Here is an 18,041-nt window from a genome sequence, read left to right on the forward strand (position 1 = left end):
ATGAGAGGTTGAGGAATTTCCTACTCTCTAAAGGGTTCATGATGGGGAAGGTTGACATCACTCTTTTCACCAAGAAGATTGAAAAGGACTTGTTTGTGTTGCAAATCTATGTTGATGACATCATATTTGGATCAACCAATCAAGACTTTTGTGAAGAGTTTGAAAAGATGATGGCTAATGAGTTTGAGATGTCCATCATTGGAGAGTTAAGTTACTTCCTTAGTCTTCAAATTAAGTAGTTCAAGAATGGTACATTTGTGAGTCAAGGCAAGTACATTAAAGACATGCTCTAGAAGTTTGGCATGAATGAAGCAAAGGATATAAGTACACCAATAGGAGCAAATGGCAATTTGGATAGTAATGCAAGTGGCAACATGGTATATCAAAAGTTGTATCGGTCTGTGATTGAAAGCCTACTCTATGTGATCGCATCAAGGCCAGATGTCATGTTTAGTGTGTGCATGTGTGCAAGATTTCAAGCCTTACCAAGAGAAAGTCATTTAAAGGCTACAAAGAGAATATTAAGGTACTTGAAGCATACACAAAATGTTGGTTTGTGGTATCCCAAAGGAGCAAAGTTTGAGTTAGTTGGTTATTCTGACTTGGACTATGCAGGATGCACGGTTGAAAGGAAGAGCACCTCGGGCACATGTCAATTGTTGGGAAGATCTCTTGTTTCATGGTCATCAAAGAAGCAAAATAGTATTACATCAACCACCGAAGCCAAATACATATCTGCCGCTAGTTGTTATACACAAGTTCTTTGGATGAAGGCCACCTTAAATGACATGGAAATCAAGTTTAAGAGAGTGCCATTGTTATGTGACAATGAGAGTGCTATCAAGTTAACCAACAATCTAGTTCAACATGTAAGAACAAAGCACATTGATGTCTGGGGCACCATTTCATTAGAGATCATCAACAAAAAGGGGGCATTTGTATTGAGAGTGTGGGCACCGAAGATCAACTTGCCGACATATTTGTAACACCCCTAGTGTTATGAGTTTGCTTAGCATTGAGATTTAGGTCCAAGAAGGATTAGCCTAACAAGTTTCTAGGTTTTAAAAATTTATAACGCACATGAGGCAAAAAACAATTTCTATGAACAAGGATCAAACATAACTTGTATTTAGTACTTAAATAAAATTGAAGTACAAGTTTAATAGATGGAAAGGCAACTTTAACCTTTGGAAAATAGATGTTGTTAACTAGTGTTTTGAGAGCTCAAAAATCAAATTTGACGTTAAGATAAGCTCTTTTCGTTAAGTCGGCAAACACTTGAACTATTGTTAAAATACCATTTTTGGCGAATTATATTGAGAAAAATAGTTAAATGATGCTTAAATATTTTGCTCCAACGGGTTAGTATAAGGTATGGACTATCGCATGAAATACTTGTTGGTAGCGGTTAATAGGGTTTAGGCCTTTTAAAATTGTAACAAAAGTGTTAATGGCGGTTAGTTTGAATTGAATTCGTAACTTTCCTAAGTATGGAAAAGTAGTAAGACGAGGCGATTTTGACATTTAAATTCTAACAAAAATGTTTAAACACTAGTTGCATGTTTTGGTATTGTTGATTGCATCAAAGTGAGTGCTTGAGCATGGCATAGGTTGACATTGTGTTGGATGTCACGTTGTCCGCTCTAAAATTGCCCTAACTTCACTAGAACGCATTGTGAACCCTGATTCGCTGCTCTGTTCACGAACCGGCACTCGAGCAGTGAACTCATGTTGGCACCTCCCTCTCTGGTCGCTCTCTGGACATGAGGTTTGCTTCGCTAGCTAGGTGTTAGTATCAAATTTTGGTTCATGGAGTTGGTTGAGTCTTCATCGAGTTGGTAAGTAGTTTTTGGCCTGCTTTAATAAGCGTGTGTGTCATCGTTTCATCTGTTTGGCCCTGTGGGCACGGTCACCTCACATGCCTACGTAGCTAGCATTGGGCTCAGGCCTAGGCTAGTCATGGCCTTTCCCTGTAGGCTAGTGCCGCCTACTAGGACAACACCGTGACGCGCCTCTCACCATGCCTGTCCTCTTACTGGCCAAGCCACGCCGAGCCGCTGTACCATGTGTAGCGCCAAGGTAAGGCTATGACTGCTGCCGCTCGGTCATTGTGGCATTTTCCCCATGCTCTAATTCACCTCGACTGCTATAGCGCTCACCCTCCGCCTCTCAACCCACCTACCACGCCCTCATCTCAACACCGTTGCATGGCCGCACGCAGGCGCTAACCGATGCATCACTCGCTCAAGTGGTCATATCTCCATAGCTGTCGTCCGTGCCCTACCAAGACCAAGCCTTCCCATCCCGGTAGCTCACGACCGCTCCCTCCGAGCCACGCCGTGAGCTTGTCCTCGCGTATTTATCGTGGCCTTGGCCGGGTTTGGCTAGGTCAAGCATAGCCATCGCTGCCTGCCTTAATCAGTAAAGCTACGCCATTTCACCTTGCTCGCGATCTGTTGCACGCCACCCTAGATCAGCACTCTAGCAGCTAATTAAGAGCGACCGCTTGCAGGCCAACTCGTATTAGGGCACAGGTGCGCCTCGTGGGTAGCCAATTTGGCAATTTGGTCGCCGCCAACCATAGGCGCCACCACAGCCATAGGTTTGGGGTAAGTCCCACTCCATGGGAAAAGAATCAAATTGAGGGTGTTTCTAAGCTTGTGTTAACTTCCTATATCCAGTGCTCATTTTTGTTTGCCCAGGGCATGCGTCGTCGCCATGCTGATGCCACCTTGTCCGCACCGAAGCACCACCACGCCACCGGGCACACGTGGCTAGCTCGGCTCAAACCCCTTCCGACTCAACCATCACCAGGCACAACCTATGGTGAGCTCCTAATGCCTTCCCACCATCTTGACCTCCTTGTTCGAGCTCTAGATCACCGAAACAGTAGTGCCATCGTGCGATTCCGCCCGTCATCGTGAATAGCATTCGGTGGTGCACCGTGGAGCTCTGTTTCGCTCCTCGTCGTTGCGCGTTGGCTCATAGTTCCCCGTCAGCCCTCTTATTGTGCTGAGTCGGTCCCTGGGTGGCCAGCATGGCCGTGCAGCGCCATCTAGAGCAGCGCCGACAAGCAGCGGGTGTCTCGGGGACTGGCTCAATGTGAGGATGGGTTTGTTGGGGGTGCGGGATGAAAAATGCGCCTCTTATGCAATAGTGAGCAAAGGCGTCGAGAAATAACCGTGTAGTACGGGGACTGTTCTACAAAAGCGCGGGCATGCTCGTGGGCTCCCAGCCATGGGCCACTTGCTTGGCCGGCCTGCTATGCGTGTGGCCTCTCCGCGCAGGCCGCGTTGGACTGCTAGGCCAAAGTGGTTGTCACCGGCCCATTTTGAATTCTAAAACATTTTCTAATTTAGTTTCTAAGGTAAACTTGCGAATTTAATATAAATTTTTGTAGGAATCCAAAAATTATGAAAACCAATTTTATTCGGTTTCTAAAATCATTACCTATCTGCTAATGTATTTTGTTCACTTAGTTTCATAGAATTTTCAAGAATAGACTAATTAATTTAGAGCACTTAAAATGGGGAAAACATGAATTTGTAGGAATTATTTTGATGAATTGGTAGTAGTACTGGTCCTGAAATTTTTATACTAGATTCCTAACATTATTAGGTGCTCACTGTAATTTTTGTAGCTCCATAGGAATTAGTTTGTTAAGGTAACTTAATAAGCCCTAGTACAAAAATATATATTTAATCAATCAAATGTCAAAAATAATAGGGGGTTTGTAGAACGAAAACATTTTCCAAAAATGATACCTCACTTGACCACGTGGATACATGGCTTAGTATGTTAGTCATTAGAGCTAGCTCGTTAGCTTACGAGACGTAATCGTATTTTAGAGTTGCGGTTGCCATTGATTATTTACGTCCCTGCGTTGCATCCACATATTTCATGATAGGAGCAATATTGGATCACGGAGTCATTGAGAGTAGCGGAAGCAGATGGTGACTTCATGATCATGCCACCAAGATGAAAGCTAACTTGGTTATATATTACCCAGGTAAGCCCCAATGCATAACCCCTATTATTCTGCACTTTAATTTATGCTTGTGCATTAAGTTGTAAGGAGTTGAATGAAATCACTTGCATATATATATCCTTATCCTATGAGTCCTACTAGTATGTTAGGACCGTGTAGATTGCTATGCTATAGGATCCGGTAGAAGTCGAGTGATTACCTATCACTCGTGAGAGATAGAAAATATATTATTGTTGTTATTACATTACTATCACATAGAATATATATGAATGATAATGGGAGATCAAGCAGAATGGTACTTTAGATCTGGACTTGGTTAGGCATTCGAGCGAGGCTCGGATTGCACTTGTTCCGCCTATATCGATTGAGGACCGTCTGTTGCATTGGATTCTAGTCAGGTCACAGACTTATTATCCAGAGCACATACTTGCTTATGGGAACGGGAAGGCTTGTTGCTCTCTTGTCGTGGGTTCTAGCTCTTTTCAGACCAACTGATTAGAGGCAGGGATGGTGGAGATCTAAGCACCACACCGAGTCCGGGACTGTAACACCCTGGTGTTACATTGTAACATTTTGCTGAAATAATTCGTAAGCATCTGATTTATGTGCATTGGTGTATGATAGGCTTTATAATCCATGTTTGGCTTGGAAACATTTTTACGAAACGTAAAGAAAAAGGTTATGTTTCGTGTCACATAACGCGTTTATTACCTGAATCAAAATTTTGTTAACACAAAATGTTATAAACATTTTGGGAATGATGATAAAAAGTTGCGGTCGATGACATGGATGGCTAGCGTGTACGTCCCGGGGGTCGGGTTTGGAGTTTCGACGCAAAACCTTTCAAAACGACGCCCTCCGTGGCGGTTTTTGAAGTGGTCGATGAAGCCACCTTTGGCATTAGTTGTGGAACAATTGTCTTAAGGAGTAGCAAAATGTCGCAACTATGGGTGATGGCTCGGTGTACCCCTTGTCGCATCGAGCAATTAGCTTAGCGTTTGGGACATGGCGTACGCAATTTCTAGCTGCTTTAAAAATCGTGCACACCACCTGGCTGAGCGCTGGGCGTGGTCACCACCACGGTCGGCTTGCTAGCGCGCTGTGTCACGTAGGCCTGAGCCACTGCCGTGCTCGGCTGTGCTGACAATGCCGTTCACTCGCACGCCCCGCGCGTCTTGACGCTTTGCCTCACTGCTGCTCGCCTCGCCAACCGACGCGTGGCGCCCGAATCGCGGCCGTGCTCTACCCGCGCCTTGCTCTGCGCCACCATGGCCGTGTCGCCATTGGGTCCTGCGTTCGCGTCGCCAGCGGCTATGTTGGTACCACGCCTGGACTCCCTTGGCTGCTTGTGCGCTGGTCCATGGCCTACTTCGCCATCTCCTCGACGTCGTGTTGTGGTGTCTGTGGGCTGGTACTACCCGCAGGCGAGCCATGCCGCGTTTCGTCGTTTGCTGCTGCGGCCGTGCGAACGGCCGTCGGGAGCACGCCCTAAGGTTCCCCATGGCCAAGCAAGTCAGTTGTGAGCGTTGACGTCGCTGGTGAGCCATACCGCGACGGGACCTCCTCTGTCTCCGTTGTCCCCTTGCCGTCGTGACCTTTTCTTCCAATTCGCCGTAGTGGGTGCACCGCTTTCCAATTGGCTTTGCTTGCAGCTCCGTTAGACAGCCGGTCGTCTAGCCTACCCCACCACGCTGCCATTCTCGACTCACTATGCTTCAATTTTGGACTACCACGCCACCGGGTCCATAAGGCCGTGCCGACGCCCTCCAGCGGCGAGCCAGTCCCGCAGTGCACCTCATGGCGATTCAGTGCACCCACAGACTCGCCATGTCCTCCTGAGCACCCCGTGCACCTCAGTCCTAGCATCATAGCAGGCCAGCCCCACCGCCACGGTAGTGCCGCCGTCGGTCATCACCGCACCGCCGTGAGCTCACATGGCCAGCCTTACTCTGACCGCCTCCAACCTAACCGTCAATGCAGGGGTGTCGGTGAGTGCTCCCTGGTGCTCGCTAGCTCATGCACTGGCCTCACCTTCGATGTTGCTCATGGGAACGCGCTCGCTCTTGCAGGTCAGGAGCCACCACAGGGGAGGGAGGTTGTGCCTGCATCTCTGCTCGTCGTGTCGCCTCCAGTAGCTTCTACGTGCTATCCAGGTACCTATCGACCCCTTAGGTAGGCTGTAGGGGTTCAGGTGAGGCCGGCGTGGTCGCCCGGTGCCGTGCCGTCGCGTCGGTGCGCGCCCTGGGGGGGCCAAGGACCTCCTCGCGGTGAAGAAGAGGAAGTGGGAGGGTGCTGGTGTAAAACAGTAGAGTAGAGAAACAGTACTGTAGAGCTCATAGTAAATGCTGAGTTCGTCGGGGGTGTTCGTGCAATTTTTACCGCGCGCGCAGGCTTTCCCCTTCGCGGGTCGTTGGCCATCTGGGCCGCGCCTCCGCGTGGACCACGCGCCTGGCTACTGTCGCGCGCGGGCGGGATGGCGAGTTGGGTTGGGCCGCGCGTCGTGGGCCAGTCAGGGAGGTTTCGTTTTCTCCATTTCATTGTATTAGAAATTGTTTATCTATTTAGGTTATGAACTGAACTTCAATAATTAGTAGTAAATTGCATGATTGTCCAAAAATAGCGAAACAAAGTTTGTTAAGTTCGCAAAAATATCGACTACCTGTTAGTACAGTTGGTTCCCCATTAGTGGTTAGGATGGTAGGCCCATAAGCTTGAAGTAGAGGGCTTAGCGGTATATCGATCTTTAATTGCAAGATTTGTTGTGGTAAACCGACGATAACTTTAGCTTTGAAATCATTACCGTAGGTTCCTTAGGCATTTATATACTTGTTGTACTGATGATAATCATAGAACGAGTCGTTGGATGACGTAGTTGTTATCCTTGCTTTATCATAAACTGACATTAGGAGTATGAATATCCATAGTCATTGTAAGAATGTAGGACACGGTCATACTTGTTAGTAGTACTGGTATGTGGCTTAGACTTTAGTAGGTAGACCTCACTTAGTAATGTAATAGAGGTACTTTTGCATTGAGAATTGTTGTTGCCATAGTGTAATCATTGCATCGTCATTTCATGTAGATCACGAACAGGTAGACTTAGTGCCCGTCGGTGATCCGGAGTACGATGAGGTGATCGAGGAGTACGAGGAGGAGCTTTTCACATAGGAAGGAGACCAGGAGCCTATTGGTACTGACTTTGCTGACTCGGCACCTGCCCAAGGCAAGCCCTGGTGCATAACCCCTATTTTTAAATGATCACTGAATATATTTATATGATATGCATTTACATTACAGGCATTTTATGGAAGCTACATGCATAAATATATCCACCATGAGTCCTACTAGTACAGGTCGAGTAGCTGCTATACTCAGGATGTCGGTAGCGTGAGTAACCTGTCGTTACTCACAAATAGGTGATTAAACTATGATATCATGATGAAATAATGGGAAGGAAAATGGTGACCGGACAGGGATGTGGATTTGGTACTGGTGGGTGTGAGGGGTTGTGTCCTGCGGCCAACAGGGCATAGCCCGGTTACACTTTTTCCCTGTCTATGTCGATTAAGGACCAGTCGTTGCATATGACTCTAGGCAAGTCATAGATTATTGTCCCAAGCACATACTTGGGTATGGGCGCAGGGAAGGCTTGCTGCTCTCTTGTCACAGATCCGGCTCTTTCCGGACCGACTGATGGGAAGAGGAGGTGGTGGAGGTCCTTGCACCGCACTAAGTCCGGGACTTAGAGGCGGGGGCTTGGAGTCCAAGTTTGGACGGGGACCTAGACACCCAGGACAGGAGAGTGGTGGGTTAGTCCTACTTGTGCCTGGGGTACAAGCGGGGCGTGTGTCTTCGGGGCACCTAGCTGGGCACATTGATTCGCGAATCACCGGGTTACCCGGTACGGCTTGTCTACGGTTTAGCACCGTAGTAAGAACTGGAAGTGGAAAAGGAGAAGAAACAGTATCGATTGCTCAACTCTTGCTTGAAAGTAGCACAGGTGCTTATATAGATTGACTAGATAAAAACTTAATACGGCTGATAATTATAATATATCAATAAGGACTCACTATTAGTACTGCTTTTGGCTAAAAGAAAACCAGCAACCATAAAGCCTAGCATATTCCTTGGAGTCGGGAGAGTATTCCCACTATCGGATAAGTCTTGCGAGTACATCGTATACTCAGGGTTATTTACCCCTGTTGCAGGTGATGCTTGAGGAGTACCTTGTGTGGAGGATTCTTCTGGTGGGCTCAGACGAAATCCTCGTTATCTTATCGCTAGATGTTATCTTTTAATATTCCGCTGTTTATCATTCCGAACTCTGTATTTGGTATTGTAATAATATACTTTTCAAAAACTCTAATGTATGAGATGGACTTGTGTTGTAACTCATTTTTATTATTGGATCCTTGGGGAAAAATGTGGATCTTTCGGGCTCTCCCTCAGGGTGTGTCCGACGGATACCGCTCGCGGTAGTGGCTTTTGGGGTGCTTAGTGTCTGGTGGAAGACGAGCGCCTCCGTAAGTACGCTATTTCGGGTGGTTCTACCATAGGGACTTAGGAGTGGGGGCTTAGAGTCCAAGTTTGGATGGGGACCTGGACCCCTTGATAGGAGGGTGGTGGGTTGGTCCTGCTTGTGCATGGGGTACAAGCGGGGCATGTGTTTCAGGGTACCCAGCTGGGATACATTAGTTCACAAATCACCGTGTGATATAGTACGACTTGGCTATGATCTAGCACCATAGTAAGAACTAGAATATGAAAGATGGTAAAATGGTTTTGATTGCTTACCACTTGCTTGAGAGTACCATAGGTGCTTATATAGAATGGTTAGTTAATGAACTAATGATGACTGCTAGTAAAAGTGAATGTAAGGATGCACATTTAGTAATGCTTCGGTAGATGCAATAACCCACAAGCCAGATAGCCTTATATATCCTTAGAGTCTTTAATTTTCCTTCTGTCGGGTAAGTCTTGCTGAGTATAATCGAGTACTCAAGGTTTTATTCCCCTGTTGTAGGTGATCGGAGGATACTTAGAGCTGACTCTTGTATGTAGAAACCTCCTGGTGGGCTCAGAGAGGATTCCTTTCCCGGTACGACCGTAGTGTTTATTTATAACCCTTACTAAAGGTTTTTATAAGAAAAGATGTAAAACCTGTTAGCATCTCTTGTATATAAATGCTCACTATGTTAATGCTCCACTATGTCCTTGAATTAATCCTGCTTTTTCTATAACTCTGATAACATTGTTATATTCCACTGTTATAATAAATTGAGGTAATATTCTTGTACTGTAATAAAGTGATGTAAGAAATGACTTTAGAATATTATAAGCTTTATTCTCCCATTTATGATCCTATTGAAAAATGTGGATTTTTTTATTCTCCCATGGGGTGTGCTCGATGGAATTGTCTGATATAGCTCCCTTTTGAGGTGCTTAGTGTCTAGTGAAAGATAAGCACCTCTAAAAGCGTGTTATTTCGGACGGTTCTACCACAATATTCACCAAGCCATTGGATGAGAAAATATTTTGCAAGCTAAGGAATGAGTGGAATGTATTGGATTTCTCAAATATGTGTTGATACACCCTCCACTTATATGACATGCCTCTCCTTTGAGCAACCAAGGTAAAAGTTGTTTGGCATGGCATACATCATTTGCTAAGGACTTGTTTAGTGCATCTAGTCATTTCACATGTCTTAGGCTCATTCATGAAAATCAAATGAATTTGATGCTTGTTTGGCACCACTATTGCTTCCATGCTTGATTTGATCTAGTGGTTGCATATGACATGTTTGTGGGCTTGTGAACCTAGTGTTTGATCTAGAAAATAAGCTACAATTGTTTAACTCAACATGGTATAAGATAACCCTTGAAATGAGGTGTGAAGAAGCCTGTCCTTGGATCAAACCGAGTTAAATATCATTGATAAGTGTTCTAGATTGTACCAAATTTTGGGAAAATGATTCTTATCCCATTAATTGACATTAATAATCTTAACCTATCTAAAATTGAACCTTTGTGGTGATTGACGACAAAGGGGAAGAGAAACAAAGATATAAGTGATAGAGTGAGAACTAATCATTAAGGGGGAGAGAATTTTGACATAGGGGGAGCAATATGACAAAGGAAGGGGCAATTAAAATTTTGAGCACACAAGTAAGGGGAGCAAGTTCATAAATTTGATTGGTGCATTTCATATGTTTGCTTGCATAGGCACAAGTTTTAAATCAAAATTTCATGCTTGTGTGGTGTATGCTAGTTGTAGGTTTGATTGATGAAACGAAAAACTAGCATGCATAGGTTGAGTAACTAGACTTGTGTTTATTTTATAAAAACTAGACCCTTACTTCTAATATTGATCTCACGAGGTATTCTAGTTTTTATGTATGTCTAGTTACTAATGGTGCTAAGCATGGTATAATGGTGCACTCTGATTGGTATCACGCTTCAAAGATCCATCTCTTATATCTTAGCATCATTTAATAGACATTACTTCCCCAAAACTCTAATCCATGCATATGTGCAAGCTTCAATCTAAACTCTTAGCACATATATAGAGAGAGCTAATGCTACCATTGGGGTTCATGAAACTTGTCCATATCCTTTTACACATGATAAATATGCTTGGGCAAGCAACATGGATTCAAATGAATTTCAATTCATATCTCTGTGAAAGAGTTGTCATCAATTACCAAAAAAGGAGAGATTAAAAGCTCTAGTTTGGTTTTGGTGAATTAATAAAACCCTAAGTGCTAACCGAGTTTATCAAAGTGATCATGAGATAGGTAGCACTATTCCAAGTGGTGGAGCAATGGTGAAGATCATGATAATGGTGTGACCATGGTGATGATCAAGTGCTTGGACATGAAAAACAAGAAAGAGAAAAATAAAAGGCTCAAGGTAAAGGTGAAACTTGATAGAAGCTTTTTGGTTTAGTGATCGAGACACTTAGCGAGTGTGATCACATTTAGGATCGATAGTTGTACTATTAAGAGGGGTGAAACTCGTATCGAAATGCGGTTATCAAAGTGCCACTAGATGTTCTAACTCTTTGCATATGCATTTAGATTCTAGTGAGTGCTAAGACCCTTGAAAATGTTTGTGAAAATATACTAACACACGTGCATAAGGTGATACACTTGATGGTTGGCATATTTGAGCAAGGGTGGTGAATGAAGTTTGGGAAGTCGAAGAGGTCACTGTGCTGACCGGACGCTGGAGCTGCGCGTCCGGTCAGTAGTGGAGCAGTGGCACGGTCTCGGGCTGGTTGGTTATCTTATGATTGATTGTGTCATCATTGTCTGAGGATTTTATTGGTTATCTTGTGATTGATTGTGATCATCTTGTTATTGGCTCAATTCCTCGATACGGCGGTATAAATATCACATCCCCGCTCTTGTATTTATATTCCTAGTGTTGCTACGCTCTTTAGTGTAATTAGTTTTGAGAGCTAGTTTATGTCGGGTCTAGTGGTTAGTGAGGCTCTTTAGTTAGTCTTTGAGAGCTCACCAACTTAGTGTTGTGACTTAGCCAATTGTGTGCTTAGAGATCATAGTCACTAGAATTGTGGTAGGTGGCTTGCATTTTTAGTAGGCTAGCGCAATACTCGCTTTATCATTTAACTGTCTAACATCTTTGCTAAGTGTTGTTGTAGAATTTTTTAATAGGCTATTCATCCCCCTCTAGCCATTAGGACCTTTCAGCCATCGGGCCGCTGCCTCCGATGAACACCACACAACGACGAGTGTCCATTCTACCGAGCAACAAGGAGATGTTGCGTTGAAAGCGCATATTGCAAGGGTATGTTTTAATTATTTCAGATGTTTTAGAGGTATGTTGCAAGTATTTCATATTGATGTATCAAAAACAGATTGTGATGTTGCACATGTTGCAATGGTTGCACACATATGTTCTAAGTGTCTATTCTAAATGTTTCATCTGCTTTTTAGATGAATGTGCTTATTTGGATGTTGCATATGTTTTACACATATGTTACAAGAGTATGTTTGAAATATTTCAGTTGTTTTAGTCTTATGTTGCAATAAGTGTTTTCATGTTGCAAGTTGCAAGTGTTTTATCTGAATGTTGCATATGTTTCACACACATGTTGCATGTGTGTTCTTAATGTTTCTTCTGCTTCATACGCATGTTGCATTCAAGTATTTCATGTTGTAAGTGTTTCGTGCTTTAGATGTATATTCAGAGTCATGGGGGTATGGCCCGGGCGTTGAGGAAAGGGGTGTGGCGAGCCAGAGGCCAACGGATGGGGTGTGCGACGCGCCTGGGGTCCTGCGGATGGGGCATGCTTGTCCTCGTCCCGACTCTCAGGTCCTGCCCGCGCGGAAAGATAGGAGGGGGTCAGGGGGGGAAGGAACGACGGGCGCGGGGCGGGGTACGCATGCGTGGCGGGACGAGGCAGACGGAGAAGGCAACAATATGGTGGGAGTGCGACACATATGTGTTGGGTCATTCGATGCCATTTAATGGAATCCTATCCTATGGGATGTTCGGGCACCCTAATTCTCTTTAGTTAGGGAGCCCATAAACACCTCGCGGAATGACAAGCACCTAAGATCCACAAGGTGGAGTATTTCCTCTGCCTTAGATTCACCCTGCAGTATAGAGTCAGAAAAAAGTAGATGGTACTGTCTCATCAATTCACAAGTGATTCTAAATAAACGTTTGTTTGGAAGACAAATGCCACGGAATTAGAATTTGTGATACTAAATAAGTATTATTAAATTAGGAATGTCATATATTTTTTATAGTAAATCTTTGAATATAAAAATATTGATCTGGTTTTCTATAAATCTGCCTTAATATGAAATTAGTTGTCCTCTTAAAATGCAAAACATGCATTTATTTCGGGATGAGTAACCTTTTTGTAAATACATTTGTTTGACGGGTATATTTCAAACGACACAAGTAGTAGCTTTTATATTTTCTTTTCTGGCTCATATTTTTGTAGGATTGGATCAAACATTTTCCATTCTGAAGCAAAAGGGCAAAACCCCACTGGGGCCAAGATGGTCAATCTTAAACTAGGTCTTGTTTAGATTGAGGTTAGGAATCAGTATATGGTACTGTAGCATTTTCGTTTGTATTTAATAATTATTGTCCAATCATGGCCTAACTAGGCTTAAAAGATTCGTCTCGTAATTTATAATCGAACTGTATAATTAGTTATTTTTTTATCTATATTTAATACTCTATGCATATGTCTAAAGATTTAATGTGATGGAAAGAGAGTAAAAAAACTTGCAATCTAAATAAACAAGGCCCATGCTCATGCAGTGTGCCGCGTGACCGCCTCTCACGTCCTTGCCCATTTCCAATTCTTTATTATACTTCTGTACCACAAGCGTTAGAACAAACGTTACGTGCACAAAATTAAATACGGACTACTCCTACTAGGTCAGGGGCAAAATCTAATGGATATAGGCAGCTTAGTTTAATATTTTGAATGCCTTTATTTAGTATCCATATTAATCTGCATGTACTGGTTGGATATTGGTATAGATAGTCTTTTTTTATGATTCCCATGACCTCTTTTAATTCTATAAATAAATTCTAGAGGGTGTTTGGCTCTTTAGTCGCTCTTAAAATTTATGTCACATCGAATGTTTAAATATTAATAAGGAATATTAAATATAGATTAATTATAAAACCAATTACATAGATGGAGGCTAATTTTTTAGACGAATTTTTTAAGCCTAATTAATCTATCATTAGCACATGTTACTGTAGCATTACGTTGTCAAATTATGGACTAATTAGCTTAAAAGATTCGTCTCGCAAATTAGTCGCAAGTTATGCAATTAGTTTCGTAATTAGTTTATATTTAATACTCCATGCATGTGTCCAAATATTCGATGTGATAAGAATTTTAGGCGTCCCTGTAGAAACCAAACACCCCCTGCGTATGGTGTCGCACTAGTGAGCAGGATCATTTAATAAACTTATTTTACCTCTAAAAAAGCACCTGTAAATTTTATCTAAGTCAAATTGCCATAAATTTAACTCAATTTATAAGAATGTGCACATTTAATACTGCAAATACTTATATTTTTTTTTTGTAAATTTTGTCAAACTCAAGCCTGTTGATTTAGAACGAAGGAAGAGTTGCATTCTTTTGAGATATGAGAGTACTACCTCCGGTAAAAATGATGCTATTCTAAAACTATGGTAAGTTAAATTATTTAAAGTTAAACTAAATCTATATAAAAATTATCATACTAAATAAATACTTTAAATTCCTCACAAAAATATATCTTATAGTATACCTATTCAGGGTCATGCATAATAATGACAATATTTTGTGTAAATATAGTCAAATGTAAGATAGTTTGACTCTGAGCGGACGTAAAATTGTATAACCAATTAAGGTAATAATCTATATCTATATCTATATCTATATCTATATCTATATCTATATCTATATCTATATCCCTGTTCGTTTGGCTGATAAGTCATGGCTGAAAGTACTGTTAGCTGATTTGTTGTGAGAGAAAAATACCGTTCGTTGGCTAAAAAAGTACGGTTTATAAGCGAAGCGAACAGGGAGTATATCAATTACTCTCTTCGTCATGTAATAAAGTGCATTCTAGCATTCAAATTTTGTCCTAAAATATAATACATTTTAGAGGACAAAAACTAATTTTGCATTAAATACTTTTTATTTATCAACCAATCACCATTAATCACGTTGATGATAGCGTCCGATCAGAAAATAAAATGAGGACACATGCGTCTTTTGTGTTTTCTCTTAATTTATCTTAAAAATCCTAAAATACACTAGTAATCTATATATTATATATTGCATTGCACCATAAAGTTTAGTAAGATATATATATATCTATATCAATATATATATATCCATATCAATATATATATATATCCATATCAATATATAACATTAGAGAGCCAAGAAATTCTTCTGTTTCGTCTTTTTTTACTTTCCAAATTCCTTTGGTGTCCTTTGTGTCTCGTATGAAATTTGCACTCGTTCTTATACTCGTTCGAACAACTTGTGTATAGAAATGATTTAAGAGTTTGATTCTAAGACATATTATATGCTACTGAAACGCACGAAACACGTTTGCTACTGCAGTCTCATTTTTCGCTCTCATCACGTCTTCTGCTATTTTGTTGTAATTCAGGGTGCAAGATACGTGCACGCACGCCCCACACATTCTCCTCTGAATAAAGTCCGCTCACACAGGAAATATTCCGTGCAATTAACACATTTTTCCTCTTTTTCTATAAATAATCCGTCCGCTTTTGTTAGCTTTTTCTCCCACGCGCTGTGACAGTCAGATCCCTCTCAACACGATCCCCTCCACTCCCCAAGTTTGAACTGGACTCGCGGTCCGCGGCTCTCATCACGTCTTTCGCACTACTCTCGGCTCCAGCCCACGCCACGCCTGGCGCTGGCACGAATTCTCGGACGCAAAACCCGGAGGCGAACGCGGGTGTGCCCCTAGCCGCCCACTGCCCCCGCGCCCGTCATTAATCCTCCGCCGCGCCCGCCTGCCACCCACTTCCCCTCCCCGCTACGCGTACACTCCTCACCCTTGTCTTCTCCCTCCTCGCCTCGAACCAACGCCGCTGCGCGTGTTTATAGCTGCCGCCCCCTCCACTCCTCTCTCTCTCTCTCTCTCTCTCTCTCTACGCGTTCGTCTCTGTCTGTGCGCGAAAAGTACAGTACGCGTCACTGCGCCGCACCGCACCGAGAGAGATCGCCGCTGCGCTGGAGATGAGATGAGAGGAGCCGTCTTCCTGGCGCTCCTGGCCGCCGCTGCCGCCGCCGTCTTCGGCGGCGCGGCGGCGGCGGCGGCTTCCGAGGGCCGGCCGACGGCGGCGGTGGAGGTGGACCCGTCGTGGCGGTTCTCGAGCCGGCGCCTGCGGGACGCGTACGTCGCGCTGCAGACGTGGAAGCGGCAGGCCATCTTCTCCGACCCCTACAACCTCACCGCCGACTGGGTCGGCCCGGGGGTCTGCAACTACACGGGCGTCTACTGCGCGCCGCTCCCCTCCGCCTCCGGCCCCGACCGCCGCGGCGCGCTCGCCGTCGCCGGGGTCGACCTCAACCACGGCGACATCGCGGGGTTCCTCCCGCCCGAGCTCGGCCTCCTCGCCGACCTCGCCCTGCTCCACCTCAACTCCAACCGCTTCTGCGGCGTCCTCCCGCACGCGCTCCGCCGCCTCCGCCTCCTCCACGAGCTCGACCTCAGCAACAACCGCTTCGTCGGCCCGTTCCCGGACGTCGTGCTCGACCTCCCGGCGCTCCGCTTCCTCGACCTCCGGTTCAACGACTTCGAGGGCGCCGTGCCGGCCCGCCTCTTCGACCGCCCGCTCGACGCCATCTTCCTCAACCACAACCGCCTCCGCTTCCAGCTCCCCGACAACTTCGGCAACTCGCCGGCGTCCGTCGTCGTCCTCGCGCACAACACATTTGGCGGATGCCTCCCGGCGAGCGTCGCCAACATGTCCGGGACGCTTAACGAGATCCTGCTCATCAACAACGGCCTCACCTCCTGCTTCCCGCCGGAGATCGGCCTGCTGCGGGAGCTCACCGTGCTCGACGTCAGCTTCAACCAGCTCGCCGGCCCGCTGCCGCCGGAGCTCACACTGATGAGGAAGCTCGAGCAGCTGGACGTCGCGCACAACCTGCTCACCGGCGCGATACCGCCGGGGATATGCGACCTGCCGCGCCTCAAGAACTTCACGTTCGCCTACAACTTCTTCACGGGCGAGCCGCCGGCGTGCGCGCGCGTCGTGCCGCGGGACAGCGACCGGAGCAATTGCCTGCCCAACCGCCCCGCGCAGCGGACGCCGCAGCAGTGCGCCGCGTTCTACGCCCGCCCACCTGTCAACTGCGCCGCGTTCCACTGCAAGCCGTTCGTCCCGCCAATGCCGCCGCCGCGGCTCCCATCACCACCGCCGCCAATGCTCCCATCACCTCCCCCGCCGATGCTCCCATCACCGCCCCCGCCGATGCTTCCACCACCACCCCCGCCTTCGCCACCTCCACCATCGCCGCCGCCGCCGTCTCCACCTCCGCCACTTCCGTCTCCTCCGCCGCCATCACCACCGCTGCCCTCACCACCACCACCACCTCCACTGCTGCCGTCACCACCACCACCATCACCACTGCTGCATTCCCCACCTCCACCATCCTCGCTCCCTCCCGCGCCAGTCTACCACCCACCACCACAGTGCCCGCCATGCCCCGTTCTGCCGCCACCGCCGCCGTGCACTCCAACGCATCCATGGCCTCCGCCACCACCATATTACCCCGGTCCATTGCCACCCACATACCCTGTCCGATATGCATCACCTCCTCCCCCACAGCAGCACCATCCATAGCCATCAGTATACCCATATCAATATGGATCGCCGCCACCCCCTCCGCTGCATTGATACAAAGAATCTCAAACGCAAGGCAACCCCTCTGGCAATAGCTAGCAGCCAGATTCACCGATGTACGTGGTCATTGTCATGCTTAGCAAATAGGTGTTGGTTGATGGCTACAGGCAGCCGTTGGTGCTAAAAGGGATTGGATTGAAGGTGATGGTTTAGGTTTGGGATTGGTGGTTAATTGGCTGTGAATAAGAATAAGAGTTTGAGAGGGACAGAGGAGGATTGTAGGTGCAGGGATATATCATATATCTGGGTGTATAGAGAAGTTTCAGTTCTGTTAAGTTCATTCAGACATAAAAGTTTAGAACAACAAAATTCCAGTGACATTTGTTCCTTTTTGTATCACAGCTATTGTTGGTTATTTATTCTTATATCATTATTCAGTTCTATTTTAGCATTATCATTTTTGTTTATCTTTTTCTGGGTTCTGTTTATTCTCTACAACATGTTAGTCTTGTTATTATTTTTAAATCATCTTTGTTTTTCCTTTCCTCTCCTTGTTGTGCTCTGTTACTTTTTGCAAGCAATTCATTGCATACAGCAGTTTACAAGTGAAATCAGAAACATGTTTTGGATAGAACTTTTCATTTTCCATTCCACCTGTTCCTGGCTTGCACAACCTG

At 45.2% G+C, this 18,041-nt stretch overlaps 1 protein-coding gene across 1 annotated transcript; it reads left to right on the forward strand.

Annotated features, from left to right (window-relative positions):
• Positions 1 to 15,415: 15,415 nt before the first annotated feature.
• Positions 15,416 to 17,751, forward strand: LOC136457592 (leucine-rich repeat extensin-like protein 3). The gene has a single exon (XM_066457620.1). The coding sequence runs from the start codon at positions 15,757 to 15,759 to the stop codon at positions 17,362 to 17,364; it is 1,608 nt and encodes a 535-aa protein (XP_066313717.1). The 5' UTR covers positions 15,416 to 15,756; the 3' UTR covers positions 17,365 to 17,751.
• The last annotated feature ends 290 nt before the right edge of the window (positions 17,752 to 18,041 follow it).

Source organism: Miscanthus floridulus, chromosome 6 (genome assembly GCF_019320115.1).
Source record: "Miscanthus floridulus cultivar M001 chromosome 6, ASM1932011v1, whole genome shotgun sequence".
NCBI classification, from domain to species: domain Eukaryota; kingdom Viridiplantae; phylum Streptophyta; class Magnoliopsida; order Poales; family Poaceae; genus Miscanthus; species Miscanthus floridulus.

Excerpts from the sequence above, each read along its gene's own strand:
- LOC136457592 (XM_066457620.1), top strand. The coding sequence starts at position 15,757 with ATGAGAGGAGCCGTCTTCCTGGCGCTCCTGGCCGCCGCTGCCGCCGCC.